At 47.3% G+C, this 13,839-nt stretch overlaps 1 protein-coding gene across 1 annotated transcript in view; it reads right to left on the minus strand.

Annotated features, from left to right (window-relative positions):
• Gpc4 (glypican 4) overlaps nt 1-13,572 on the minus strand; it is a 108,306-nt gene extending 94,734 nt beyond the window's left edge. The window contains exon 1 of the mRNA XM_005358455.2: nt 12,764-13,572. Coding sequence (XP_005358512.1) covers nt 12,764-12,923 — 160 coding nt within the window. The 5' untranslated portion in view covers nt 12,924-13,572. The remainder of the gene's footprint in view (nt 1-12,763) is intronic.
• Nucleotides 13,573-13,839: the final 267 nt, after the last annotated feature.

The following is a 13,839-nucleotide window of genomic DNA, read 5'->3' on the forward strand; positions in this document are numbered from 1 at the left end:
AGAGATAGATAGATAAAGAGTGCTTTTACCTGCAAGCCACTGTGTCCCACTTGAGCCTTTGAGCAGAAGTAATGTGACTTGGGTTACGTGTGATAAGATGGTACTAGCTGCTGTGATGAAGGCTAGGACACTGGGGATAAGCCACTAATGAATCCAAGCAAAAGGTGATAGACGCCAGGATCAGCATGGCATTGTTTGAGATGACAATATGGCAGGTTTTCTAGATAACACCCAGAAAACAGGGCCCAATGGTAAACACCATTGAAGTTCTGTTTAAAATGAACTCGTTTCAATCCCTCCCTCTCCCCCAATGCCAACAAAAAAAAAAAAAGAGAGAAGTCTTTCCATGAGCCCACTGACTTCCCTGGAGAAGGGGCAGCTGTGAAGGCCTATTTGTAAATACACTGGTGAGAAATGGTCAAGCTTTGCTTTTCTGAAAGTCTTAGCACAGGGGAATATTCTATAATGAAAGCAATTTGACCATAGTAAGATAGTACTCCCACTATAAATTGTAAAGAATGTAATGACTGCCTATTCCGGCACACGCCAAAAAAATAATAAATTAATTAATTAAAGACTTCTGTGAAGTGACTGCCAAGCAAAAAGACACTCCTGCTCAGAGTGGACCACTGCAAGTGGTAGCTACCAAGCGAGTGCATGCTTCACGCTGCTGTCTACAAGGACAGGGAGCTTCCTTTCTACCTCTGTGCTGAAAACCAGACTCAACACTCAATGGAGACAAATGTGTGAGAGAATAGAAACAATAAGTATAGGAGGAAAAAAAACTACGGCGGGGTTTCATGCTTGCTGGGATGCTGACATCAAGGGCTTGGGGGGAATGAAGGGAAGCTCTATAGTGCAAAAGCAACCACTTCCAGCCACTCCTGGAGACACAAGCTGGGCGGTTGAGAACGAAAGAAAGCAGGCTTGCAGAAAAGACAGGAGGGGTCATGAGTAGGGCTGGGATTGAAAAGAATGGCTGGGATGAAGGAGAGATGACGGCCAGGGAAGAGGACAGAAATGAGCATCTGGTGGGCAGGAGTAAAGACGGGAGCTTCAAAAAGCACATCTGCAAGCCCAGTGAGTTGCTGCTCGCTCTGGAACCGACAACCTGAGAGATTCCCAGGATTAAAGCAAACCACTTGCAATGTTGCGCTGCCTTGCCACAGAGCAAACCAGAGAACAGGACCACATTTGAGACGGGGAGCAACAGAAAAGACACTTGGCTTTGCCCTGCTTCTTTCAGATGCCAAGGTCTAGGTGGCTGATCACAAAGTAAACGGAGGCCTTATACACAGCAAAAAAATGAATTTCACGCTACCAGGAGGCTAAGAAGTCCAAGATGAAGGGGCTGGCATGTTCGGTGTCTGGTGAGGACCTACTTCCTAGTCCACACGCGGCAGGTTTCTCACTATTAATTCCGTGTAACACATGCCAAAGGGATCTCTCCGAGGCCTCTTTTAAAGAGGACACTAACCCCATTGAAAAACCCCACCTCCTGATACCATGAGCATGTGGAGTGTTAGGATAGCAGCATATGAAGTTGGGGAAGAGAAAAACACCCAGACAAATGGGACAGGTTGAAGAGAAATGTCAGTTCCTAGAATGAGGGCTGAGCTGAGCCACAGGCCTCATAATTACGCACATGGCCTTGGGGTATCACCTTCAGATACCAAAACATCTATTCCTAAAATAAATATAAAATTTTAACAATTCCTAAGCCACAAAACATGTCAAGGACCTACGACTGAGCCACCTGGTATAAAAAAATTTGAGTCTATGGGTCTGGTCTCTCAGCTCAGGCCTAACAGGGCAAAGGGGGCTTTCTGTTTTAAAGGGTTAAGAAAGTAGTATCCTTAACTTGCAACATTTCTTATCATTATACATTTACCTAAGTTTGGTAAATGTTTAAAAGAGAAACTAATATTCAAATATTTTATCCCTAACTGGGAGCCAGTTTTCTTGCCTCTCGTGACTTTAGGTCAGAATGTGAGTTTTCCAAACTGGGCACAGCAGGCATTTCATCTAGCGTGCATGTCCTAGAGGACTTAGAAGAGAACTCAAAGAGGAACAAAAGAAGCCAGACGCTCTCAAGTGAATAAGCCACTAAATTAATAATATACAGTCTTTAACTTATTTTAGGGGTGGGGTGCTGGAGATGAAACCCAGGGCCTCGCCTATGCTGGCCAAGCAGTCTGCCGCTGAGCTGTGTCCCCTGCTCTTTAACCTATTTCCTTTCTAACAGACAAACACAAAATGAGCCAGGCAAGGTGGTGTGCACACCTGGAATTGCAGCACTGGGGGGAGGGGGGGGCTGGGACAGGAGGGTGGCAAGTTCAGGCCATCCTGAACACAACAGAGACATCTGCTTGAGAGGGGAGGTGGGAGAGAAAAGGTAGAGAATGAGGGAAGAAGACAAAGAAGCACATCGCTTCACTCACTGACTTAGCACTGTTGGGTCACTGGGTATTCTTAGTATTTTGTTTTGAGCCAGGGTTTCTCTGTTTCCTTGGCTGTCCCAGAACTTGTTCTGTAGACCAGGCTGGCCTCAAAAGGTGTGCGACCACCACTGCCCGGATGATGCTGCGTATTCTAAACAGGCAAAAGTCTAAATCTGAACTCCCCCTCCCAGGCCACTGCCTTGAGAGTGGTCCTTCACTTGCCCAGTATTTCCAGAGGAACTCTCTCAAATGTACTTTCTGAACTTTCATCTCAGAACGTAACAAGACACAATAGTGCATGTCTTGACATCCACTAGCTCCCTCAAGGGTAAGAAGGGAGGTGGGGGGCTGGAAAGATGGCTTAGCAGTTAAGCTGAGCCGTTCAGAGGGCACACTGCTCTTGCAGGACAGGAGCTTGCTTCCCAGCATCCAGGTCGGGTGGCTCCTAGCCACCTGTGACTCCAGTTCCAGGAGGGAACTGGCGCGTCTGGCCTCTGCAAGCACCTACCCAATGTTCACAGACTCACACAGACACATAACTTCAAATAATAAAAGTAAACCTTCAAAACAAAGGTGCCTCCAGTCTAGGCGTTCGCCCCATCCTAAACAGCATCAAAAGGCCCAGAGCAGTTGTGTTCAGCTTTGGGCCGCTCACCCCATTTTATACTTCAGGCAGATGTCAAGTTTCAGGTTTCTCAGAAATCCCTTTCTGTGACCCCCCTCTACCTCCCAGCCAGCACACTTGCAACAACTCTTCAGCTACAGGCTAGGAAAGCAGATAACCCAGTCCCTTATCTTCTCCTCGGGAAACGCTATCTACCTAATCTAATTCAGATGGAACCCAAAAAAGCCTGATTCCCGTTTTCCACCTCCTGGAATCCCCAGAGCCTAGCATACTGCTCTTCTCAATGATTACTGATGGGAAAAGTTCTGAAGGCCTTTTCTCCAGGCAGAATACATAGGCTTTTTGACAGCTGTCGCCATCACTTAGCTTTTCCACCACTTCCCACATTCCCAGCTGTGTTCTGGATGGCTGTGCCGGGGAGAAGCCCAGGGATTTGCTGTACTTCTATTTCTTGATAAGCTACATGAACAGAATAAACACATGGCAAAGAAAACATTAAAGTTGGGAATAAAGAGATTTGGGCTTCTTTTATCGATAAAGAGAAAGGGAAGAAATATCACCAAGCACACTGACATTTAATCAATATATAACAAGAAGGCTGGATTCACCCTGATTCTCTCCAAAGTACTTTCAATGTCCCCACATCTCTACTTGCAAAGAGTCGATGGTTGTGGTTTTGCTTGTACCTTAAATTACAAATATCTTTCCCCAAGTTTAACAGGCATTCCCCTAACCCCAGATTTGTCCAAATTAAAGCAGCCATGCATAGCATTGCAATGAAATCTTTACCTGAGCCAATTTCATTGTGAATCTCAGAATAACAGAAATTCAGAGACAGAATGGACCTCAGACATCAATGGCAATGGTTTTCAACTGCAGATAACCATTTAGAAAATGCTAGTCTGACAGTGGCCCACGCCTTTAATCCCAGCACATGGGAAACAGGCAGACCCCTCTAAGTTCGAAGCCAACCTGGTCTACAGAGCAAGTTCCAGGGCAGCCAGAGCTACACAGAGAGACCCTGTCTAACCCCACTCCCTGCCAAAAAGAAAAAAGAAATAAAGAAAATGTACATTTATATATACATACATATTCTCTCTCTCCCTCCCTCCCTCTCTCTATCACCTAGGCCTCTTGACACAGACCTGAAATTCCAGCTGCTGCTGCTAGTTCAAGGCCTGCTTCAGCTGCGGAGAGTTCAAGACCAGCCAGGGCAAATAACTGAGACTGCCTCAAAAGAAAACAATAAAAAGAAGGCCGAGGATATCAGTCAGGAGTAGAGCACTCAACCTAGCACTTCGGAGAGAGACAGAGAAGGCATAACTGCACAAGCCAGCCATAGCCGGCTGCACTCCCGGAAAGATCTTGTTGAATAGTACCCAGCCAGGCATCAGGATGCTTTAAAATTTCCCAAGGGATGCTGCTACAGTACAAAGAGAGCTGACAACCGCTAATCTAACTCTGCATTCAAATTTCACATTCTAATACCACCACACCCCACTCCTTTTCAAAGAAAAAATCTCATCGAAAGTATCAGACAACAAATCTGTCACAGAATTACACCGGAACTTCTTGTTCTAAGAAAGCAGGTCCTCTTCATGTACTTTTTTTCTCCTAGGGCACTAGACTTGCTTTTTCTCCCTCAATTAATTTTCCATCTTTAATAAACCACCATCCCTATCTACTCCAAAGTAAACAGACTTTGTAAGTATTCTTGACCCCACTATCCCATTGTGTAGTTTCCTTGTGTCCACATGCGTTTACTGACTGGTGGATTAACCGCTTGACTGGCTAATAGCGAGGATGGAACCCAGAGCCCCGTGCATGCAGAGCACATCTTCTGTCACTGGACTACACATCCACGCCTCACACGATTTCTTTCCTGGCAAGGAGCTCTGGGTGATTAATGAGACATGATATCCCTTTGAAGAAACCACACTGCCTTTCCTCTGGAAAGTGGGACTCCACCTTCCCTCTTCGCCATCAAGGGAACGGAGGAATTTTTCAAGCTACCTCACAAGATTTGTCTTCAATTACCTTCTGCTCCACTTAACTTCTAGTTTGTACCTGCCTCACCATACCTGTGGGCTTCTGACCTAGACTATTTCGTGAGAGATGTTTTTCTCTGAAGCAGCTTCTTTTCACTCTGCTAGTTAGTCATGCCAGGTGCGGGCGTGCGCACACACTGGCACACGCATGTGCGCTCTCTCTCTCTCAATCTCTCTCTCTCTCTCTCTCAATCTCTCTCAATCTCTCAATCTCTCTTTCTCTTCTTCTCCCCCCAAGCAGCTGGTCTTTTTGATGTCTGGCACACATTTATCTCGGCTTCCAATAAGATGTTTTTACATAGTTTCCAGGCTTCCTGGAGGTTGTTGACTTTTTTTTTAACTCTACCATTCCATTTTTCCCCTAATTTCGAACATTTGTTAGAGTTCCTTTTTCAAAAGTCAAATACCTGGCTGATGGGTCTCTTTGATTTTTTTTCCTCTCCCACCAGATTGCAAAATTAAATGCATCAGAACTTAAATATAATATTTCCAATTACCTCCAGGATGGAGTCACTGCATGAATTCTCTGCACTTTCATGTTCTCTCTAGCAAGCAACAGATGCTTAACCACGAGCAACTGGAAATGTTAGCTCTTACCTGTTCACATCTTTTTTTTAATGTATTTATTATGGATACAATATTCTGTTTACATATATGCCTGCAGGCTAGAAGGACACCAGACCTCATTACCATCTGGTTGCTGGGAATCGAACTCGGGTCCTTTGAAAGAGCAGGCAATGCTCTTAACCGCTGAGCCATCTCTCCAGCCCCGACCCGTTCACATCTTAATGTATCTGCGTTATTTGTAGAAAATATTCAGATACTTACGTCTGTATCATTTATTATACGTGATAAAGACAAAACTTAAGGGGTTTTTGTTTAGTTTTTGGGGAAAAATACTCCTCTACATTGAACAAGCTTGATACTCTGGACCTAACATTTTAATTTTAATGTACTCTTCCAAGAGTGCAAAATCTTAACCACCTCCATTGTCTGTTCCTTAAAGTGTTATCTCAAGACATGAAGAAAAAGAGAATTCTGAATAGCTCCTAAAATTTCCTATGATTGGGGCCTTAGTGAAATGGCTCACCGGATATAGGCGCCTGCCTGAGCATGTGAGTTCAGTCCTGGGATCCCAACGGAGTCAGAAGAGGACCAATACTCCCAAGCTGTCCTGACATTCAGAGGCGCATATAACAAGCACCTCAGCAGCGACTCCCCGCCACTGCCACATAAACACACAAACAAATGCGAGAAAGTAACCGCCTCGAAATGGGCACTTGGTAGTTTAATAATAGCATTTACTACTTCAAAGCATAAAAATGCTCTCCCGTCTCCTTCCTTCAACAGATATGGAAATTTACTCAGTTTTTCCCACTTTTAAGTGTTTAGGTCCAAAATTCCTGGAAGCCCAGAAATTGTTATATACCACGGAGGTATGTCATTACATCACCGGTGCCATGGACCCCTAGGCATGAGCCCCTCACTTGTTTTTTTTTTAATTTTTTAAATATTTATTTAATATGTATACAATATTCTGTGTGTATGCATGCAGGCCAGAAGAGGGCAACAGACCACATTACAGATGGTTGTGAGCCACCATGTGGTTGCTGAGAATTAAACTCAGGACCTTTGGAAGAGCAGGCAATGCTCTTAACCTCTGAGCCATCTCTCCAGCCCCCTCACTTGTTTTAACACTGTACCATACTCATTTCTGGTAGGCAGAGGATTCTAGATGGAGTTGAGGTACCTGCCTGTGAGCGGCTTCTGGCGGAGGAGAGAAGATGCATGCGTGGCTGTTAGCAGTTTACCAGAGCACAAAGCAGTTCTGCGCAAAGTTCTGGTCCCGACAGAGGCTTAGGAGGAAGAGTACACAGAACCCTGGACAGTTTGGCAGTGGCTTAATGAAAACAGGGTGATTTAATATACCTGAAGCCACCAAAGCTCAATGCAGAGGGATGACTCCATTCAAAGCAGCTGGCAACAGTGAGATCAGAATGGGAAGATGATAACCTTGGAAATAGCCTTCTAATAGATCTTCCCACCTTTATCTCCTGCCTCATCGACTAACTCCAAAGTGGTGCTAATTATCTTTCTAAAACAACTTAAGCCATGCCGTTTTCCTCCTTAGGAACCCTCACTGCTCCCCATGGTCCAGAAAATAGCGTTTATCCCTTCTATCATGCACTCTTTACTGTCTGTATCTGGGTTTGACATTTTGCCTGTTGATGTGACTGGATCCTCTCTCTCTACCTCAGTGTGAGGGCAATGCTACCCGATCTCACACATCTCAAACCCCCAGGGGACTAGAGAATGTGCCTTCCTGTCTTATCACCTGCTCACAAAGTGCAAACATTAATCTGGGTCAAAGATGACCTGGGTTCAAATCCCACCTCTGCCACTAGCTGTAGAACTCTGAAAATCTTTTCTTTTAAATTTTAATCATTTTATTTACTTATTTACTTTTCTGTGTTTTGCCCACATGTCTGTGTACTATGTGCACGCCTGGTGCCTCAGTGGCCAGAAGAGGGCATCTTCTTCTGTATAAGTAAGATGGTAGTAAGCCCCTATGTGGGTGCTTGAAATGGAACCCAGGTCATCTGCAGGAGCAACCAGTGCTCTTAACTGTTGAACTATCTATCCCTCCAGCCCCATGAACGTATTTCCTAAGCCCTTCCGATCTCAGTTTCTATGAGTAAATTAGAGGTGATAATTTTGGCTGCATGATAGTTGTGGCCTTTAAATGAGACAAAGTCCTTAGCACAAGGCTGAGCCAAGACAAGTACACACTAGCTATTATAAGGCCAAAATGCATCTCTGTGAGGATATGTAGAAACAAACCTTGTGCTACCTAAAACAGTTAGACCGGGGAGCCAGAGAAAGACACTCTGAACTGACTCAGATTAACACTGATGTTCAAAACACAGAAAACTCCCCTTTTCCTTCCTCAATCTAGTCTCCAGCTAATCCTGAAATTGCGTGCAGCCTGATGCGAATCAAACCAAAAAGGAAAATAGTAATTACACTGAATCCAATATTTTATATTTATACATTCGAGAAGAGATTCAACTGCATAAGCCAGAACTGCTACTAAGTTTTTTGAGCACACCCGGAAGACAGTTGCTTTAATACTGCAGAGACAGGTCCTGGATCTCTCTAGGACCCTCTCAAATGAAACACAGAGAGCCAAATTGGTGATGCCAATAAATTAAGAAATCATAAAATCAGTAAGAAAATCCAACCCACGCCAAGCATGGTGGCACGCACCTTTGACCCCAGCAGTTGGGAGGCAGAGGCAGGCAGATCTCTGCATTCAGGGCCAACCTGGTCTATGTAGTGAGTTCTAGGACAGCCAGGGCTACTTCATGAGACCCTGTTTCAAAACAAAACAAAAAAAGCCAAGCCAGCCGCAAGAGGGAAACGCAAACCTTGAAAACTTATCTTGCCTGATTTACAATAAAATCTCAGTAACTCCTTCTCTTCCCCACTCTGTCCCAACAAAGCATAAGTAATTCCCAGAATCCTTTGAGATACACATGCAAGCATTTTCAAGTGTAGATACATGCTCACAGGTGCTTTGCTCCTGAAGATAAATGAACAGGAAACAAAGATTCCAAGATCACAGTGACCAGCACAAATTTCTCATTGGAATCATTCTATGTCACTGTGAAGAGGGACCTTTTACAAGTCCAATAGTATCTTCTGACCAAATGCCACACTCTTTAAGACAATTCCAGCAGGCTATTAGTAAAATGCCAGTTGCTGCATATCCTGATGAGAACAGTTAGAATTCTAGATAGTCTACTGTTTTATACTAACAAACTATCATTACCCATTTAATACTCTAGTCCCAATCCTTTCTCCTTGTTTGTGGTTTCTCTCTATTTTAGTGCTGGGGGTTGAACCTAGGACCTGGAACATGCTAAGCACATGCTTTACCACTGAGATACCCCAAAGCCACATTTCTCGTCTCATTCACATGGTACTTATCGCACTTCTTAGTGCATTCGAAGTATGTGTGAATGGCTTATCTCCCTACTACCAGACAAGTTGGTATGTGTGTATGTGAGTGTGTAGGGGGTGAATTTCCTGTCCTTCTTATTGTCTCTATAATACTAAGCACAGAATACTTCACATAGCAGGCACTCCGGAAAGATATGGCCAATAAAAGCTATTACAGATGATTTTTTCTCATAGCCTCTGGACTGGCCCTTATATGAAAAGTACTGGTGTCAAGCACATGGGCAATGCAGAACCTCACTTGAAAACCCTGGCAGTATGGTGTACTTTTATTCTGTAACACCCTTGAGAACACATCAAGATCAGATAGATCATCCTGAGTTCAATGCCCAGCAACCACATGGTGGCTCACAGCCATCTGTAATGAGGTCTGATGCCAACACTATATACATAATAAATAGATAGGTAAATCTTTAAAAGAAAATCAGAGGGGGCTGGAGAGATGGCTCAGAGGTTAAGAGCATTGCCTGCTCTTCCAGGGGTCCCGAGTTCAATTCCCGGCAACCACATGGTGGCTCACAACCATCTGTAGAGAGGTCTCGTTCCCTCTTCTGGCCTGTAGACATGCACACAGACAGAATATTGTATATATATAATAAATAAATATTTAAAAAAAAGAGCATTGCCTGCTCTTCAAAAAAAAAAAAAAGAAAATCAGATCAGGGGCTGGAGAGATGGCTCAAGGTTAAGAGCACTGGATGCTCTTCCAGAGGTCCTGAGTTCAATCACAACCACCTATGATGAGAAAAATCAGATCATCCCAACTATGATCTGTAACTGAGAGTCCTTCAGGATGTGGCTTCTTCTCAAAGCCTATTCAGAGCTCTAGAAGTCTAAGTTCAAGGCTATCAAGAATCTCAGTGGTAGAGCACTTGCCTAGAATATCCAAAGCCCTAGATACAATCCTCACCCTTCTTTCCAAATAAAATAAAATTTTAAACTTCGATTAGCCCAGGGCCTAATGAACTGGTCATCTAGACACTGCAACACTTTGCCTAGAAAACCATCTCTGGCTTTGAAGAAAATAGTTAACTTCTCCCAAGTAAGGCACTTGGCATCTAATTCATTTGGACCTAGGCTGAACCCAAGTCTTTACATTGACTTCTCCACAACTGCCTCCCCAAATGGCCAAAATTCTCTGGGGGTAGTCCACACAAGATGAGGCTAATGTGTGCAAGAGGAGAGGCCAGGGTAATGATAAAGACTACCCCATTTCTATATCACCCATCTAAAGGTATTTGCTTGGGTCTGTCTGTGTTGTGACAGTGTCCTAGACTCAAATGAATGCCTCTAACACTCCACATTTTTGAGCCATTCAGTCATGCATTTTTGTTATTGTTGAAAGTGGTGCGAAACTGCACTGCATGAGCTAAAGTCCTTGGTGGTCTTCCAAGGATTCCAGCTAAAAAGGCACTTCCTTTGTTCCTCAGGAGAATGCAGTCCAGTAGGTCATTCAAAAGGGGAAATAAAAGCAGCAGCCCTGGGAGGGAGATGAAGGACAAGACAAAAAGAATAAAATGTTTTGGGTGTGAGCACATTAGCTTCCATTTCCTGCCACAGGTCACTAGTAACTCCTCTATCTGTTTTTTTTTGGGGGGGGGTGGAGGGTGGGATCCAGATAAGACATTTATGCAAAAATGCACCTCAGGTGTTTTCCAGGGCTGACGACGACGATCCCTGCAAACACTTAAGTGTCCCTGAACACCTTCCCAGCTCCCTTTCCCATTAAATGCTGGCTGGGGAAGATGCCTTGACATCTCCTGAGACTGCATACCCCCAAACCTGAAGAAACTGGGGGGGCGGCCATTGGGTAACCCACACCCGAAAAGCCTCCAGTCCATCTCAAAGGCACATACTGTCTGCACGACCAGATGGAGACTTGTCCCTTTCCCAGTAAGGGCATGGCTGCATGCCTCCCTTCAGAACGTGGGAATGACAAGTGTAATCTTCACGGCAATCATCTCCGAAGCACCCAGGCCCAAACTGTGCAAGGCACAAAGACCCCAGGTCTAACCTGCAGGAGCCCCCAAGCTTCGGCCACTGCTGGTTCAGTTCTGTTACTGGCAGGCCAGGAGGAAGAGGGGAAAGAAAGGGGGCTTTTCAGAGCGCTACAACCAATAAAATCATGAGGCTGGGAGGACATACTTGAGCTCCCAAAAAGACAGGCGGCTGAAGGGCAAACAACCTTTCATCATAGCCTGTGAGTTACTTGACAACTGCAAAGGTGCAGGGGCCGCCTGGGCTACTTCCAACAATTTCCTCAGTTCTGTTTCCAGACGGAGGCCAGTTACACTCTCAAAGTGCCCAGCAACTTCCCTCAATTACTTTTGTAATTTATATGTAATTGATGACTGCACTTAATCTCCAAGGTTATTAATAGCCCTTCCAAAAGATGAGCGCCCCCCCCAAGTCTTCCTAAGCCTTTGGAAGTGCCTGGTTAAAATTACAGTATTTCCTTTGCTGGATGCTGGCCCCCTGCCTGCCCCACCCGGGCAACCAGTACAGCGAGGCAAAGGCGCACTCAGCACACTTCCATGAAAGGTTCGGAATGGAGGTTTGGCCTTCGGGGCTCGAATCTCTAACTCCTCCGTTAGGTTAAGCTGGCCAAGAGCCAGTAAGGTTCGTGGCTCTTTCTGAGCCCCAAGGGTGAACAAGCTACCTGTGCCGCTTCGGGCGCCAACCCGCAGGGCTGAGCGCAACAGTTGGCAGCTGCGAAAATCTAGTACAACAGGGAAGGAGGACTCGCCCAGGCACTGCCACCGGCGGGCCTGGAGACCTCCCGACCAGGAGAAAAGGGAGTGAGTACCTGGGGTGCTGCCTCCCCAGAGTTCCAGGAGGGCTTCCCCAAATACCCCACGTCCCCCCCCCCTTGTGCTGAAATCCGGTGAACTTTTTCAGAGGCAAAGCCATCTTCATTTGCATAACCACCTCCAAACTGAGATTCAGGTTTCCTGTAATCAGTCCTTTCAAAGGTCTGTAATTGAAAGTGCAATTAACCCTTAAAATGAGGTGAGAAAAGAGAAATGGGAGGGAAATACCCTTCTTATCCAACACCTTCCGGAAAGCTGGAGACTTCCCAAAAGTTAGGATTTGGAAGAGTGGGGAGTAAAGGAGGGCGTTCGCTTTTTAAAGGTGACTTCTAAAGCCCTTGCAGGTCCTAAAACGAATCCGCGTCAGCGGTGGAAGAGAGGCGGAGAGAGGGGTTTTAGGAGAACGTCAATGAACCACTCTTTCAAGTCGCACGTTTTTTGCGCCCCAAGGAATCTGCAAACTCCGAGAGGTTCCCCCACCCCGCCCCCACTCGGCCTCGTCGTCACCCACACAACAAAGCGGGGAACCCAGTAAGGAATTCAACCCGGAAAAGGCAAGAGAGCCCATGCCACGCACTCTAAGGGCCATAGTCCTTAGTGTCTTCCTGGGACCGAAAAGACTTGGGGGGGGGCGCTGCCGCAAAACACCGGAGTAGCACTACACAAACTGGCAGCGCCCCTCCACTCGCGGTGCCCACTCCGCGCCGGAGCTGGCTCCCGCCTGCCCGTTTCACCCTCTAGGCTACCTGGTGTGGCGTGGGGGGCCGCCCCTTTCCCGGGGTGCCCACCGCTCGAAAATGGGGGAGGATTCCCACCTACCGTTGATCTCATAGAGGGGGGCATCGTTCTTGTTGAAGCCTTTGGACACGTAAAGACGTCGCACTTCCGAGCAACTTTTCGACTTGAGCTCCGCAGCCAGCAGCGAGGCAGTGAGCGCGGCCAGGGTGCAGAGAAGCGCGAGCAAGCCTAACCGTGCCATGGTGCGGACCCGGGCAGATGCGCTCCCACCTTTGGGGAACAGAATAAGACGGGATGGGAAGCGGGGCTGCGGAGCGGGCTGAGAAGCGCGGAGTCAAGGACTCACGAGTTGAGCGAGGACCGAGGAGTTGCAGTTGGTAGCAAAGGAGGAGGAGGAGGGCAAAAGGAGGAGACGCGGGCGAAAAGTGGAGCTGGGCCTCGCGTCAGGGAACGGTCCCCGGTGCCAGGCGCCCGGCCGGGGTGGAGTACAAGGAAAAAGGCGTGGAATGGTCGCAAGATCCACGGGAAATAGGGAGAGGATCGGTGACCTCGGGGCTCCGAAGGCTAGAGATCTCGGGCCAGTTGGCTAGGGGCGGAGGGGCTCAGGAAAGGAAGGGAAGGTGGCAGGCGTCGCAGGAGAGCAGAGTGTGGGCGGCGTCGGCGGGTGATCGCTGGCGCGGGGCTCTGGCTACCCGGCGCTGCTCCTCTCACCCAGCTCGGCTCAGCTCACTGCCCTCAGCCGCACGGTTGTGCCCTTCTCAGCTCTGCGGCTGATTGACTGGCCCGGCTCGCGCAGCGAGGCTCCGCAAACTTGGCCAAGCGGGGCGGCCCTAAGGAGGGAGGGGGCGGGTACAAGGTGGGGGGGGAGCCCGAGACAGGCGGGAGCACGCAGGGCCGGGCCGGGAGAAAACCTGGAAGCTGGGTTGGATCCGGAGCGGGCCAAATCCACTTCCTAGGGGGCCCGCACGGGGCGCCCGGCACTCCCTCTAGCGACACGCCCTGCTGGACTCCTCCCTCCTGCCCTCCTCCTCAAGAGGCGGGGAACCTCCCCCCATCCCCCCACCCCCTGCCCGGAGAGGAAAGGCCAGTTTCTTCCCGTTTAAGAGCCCAAGTCCCGGGGATCCTGGTGGCCTGGGTCTTGGAGCCTTCAGCCCCTG

The sequence above is a fragment of the Microtus ochrogaster genome, chromosome X (assembly GCF_000317375.1).
Source record: "Microtus ochrogaster isolate Prairie Vole_2 chromosome X, MicOch1.0, whole genome shotgun sequence".
Taxonomy (NCBI): domain Eukaryota; kingdom Metazoa; phylum Chordata; class Mammalia; order Rodentia; family Cricetidae; genus Microtus; species Microtus ochrogaster.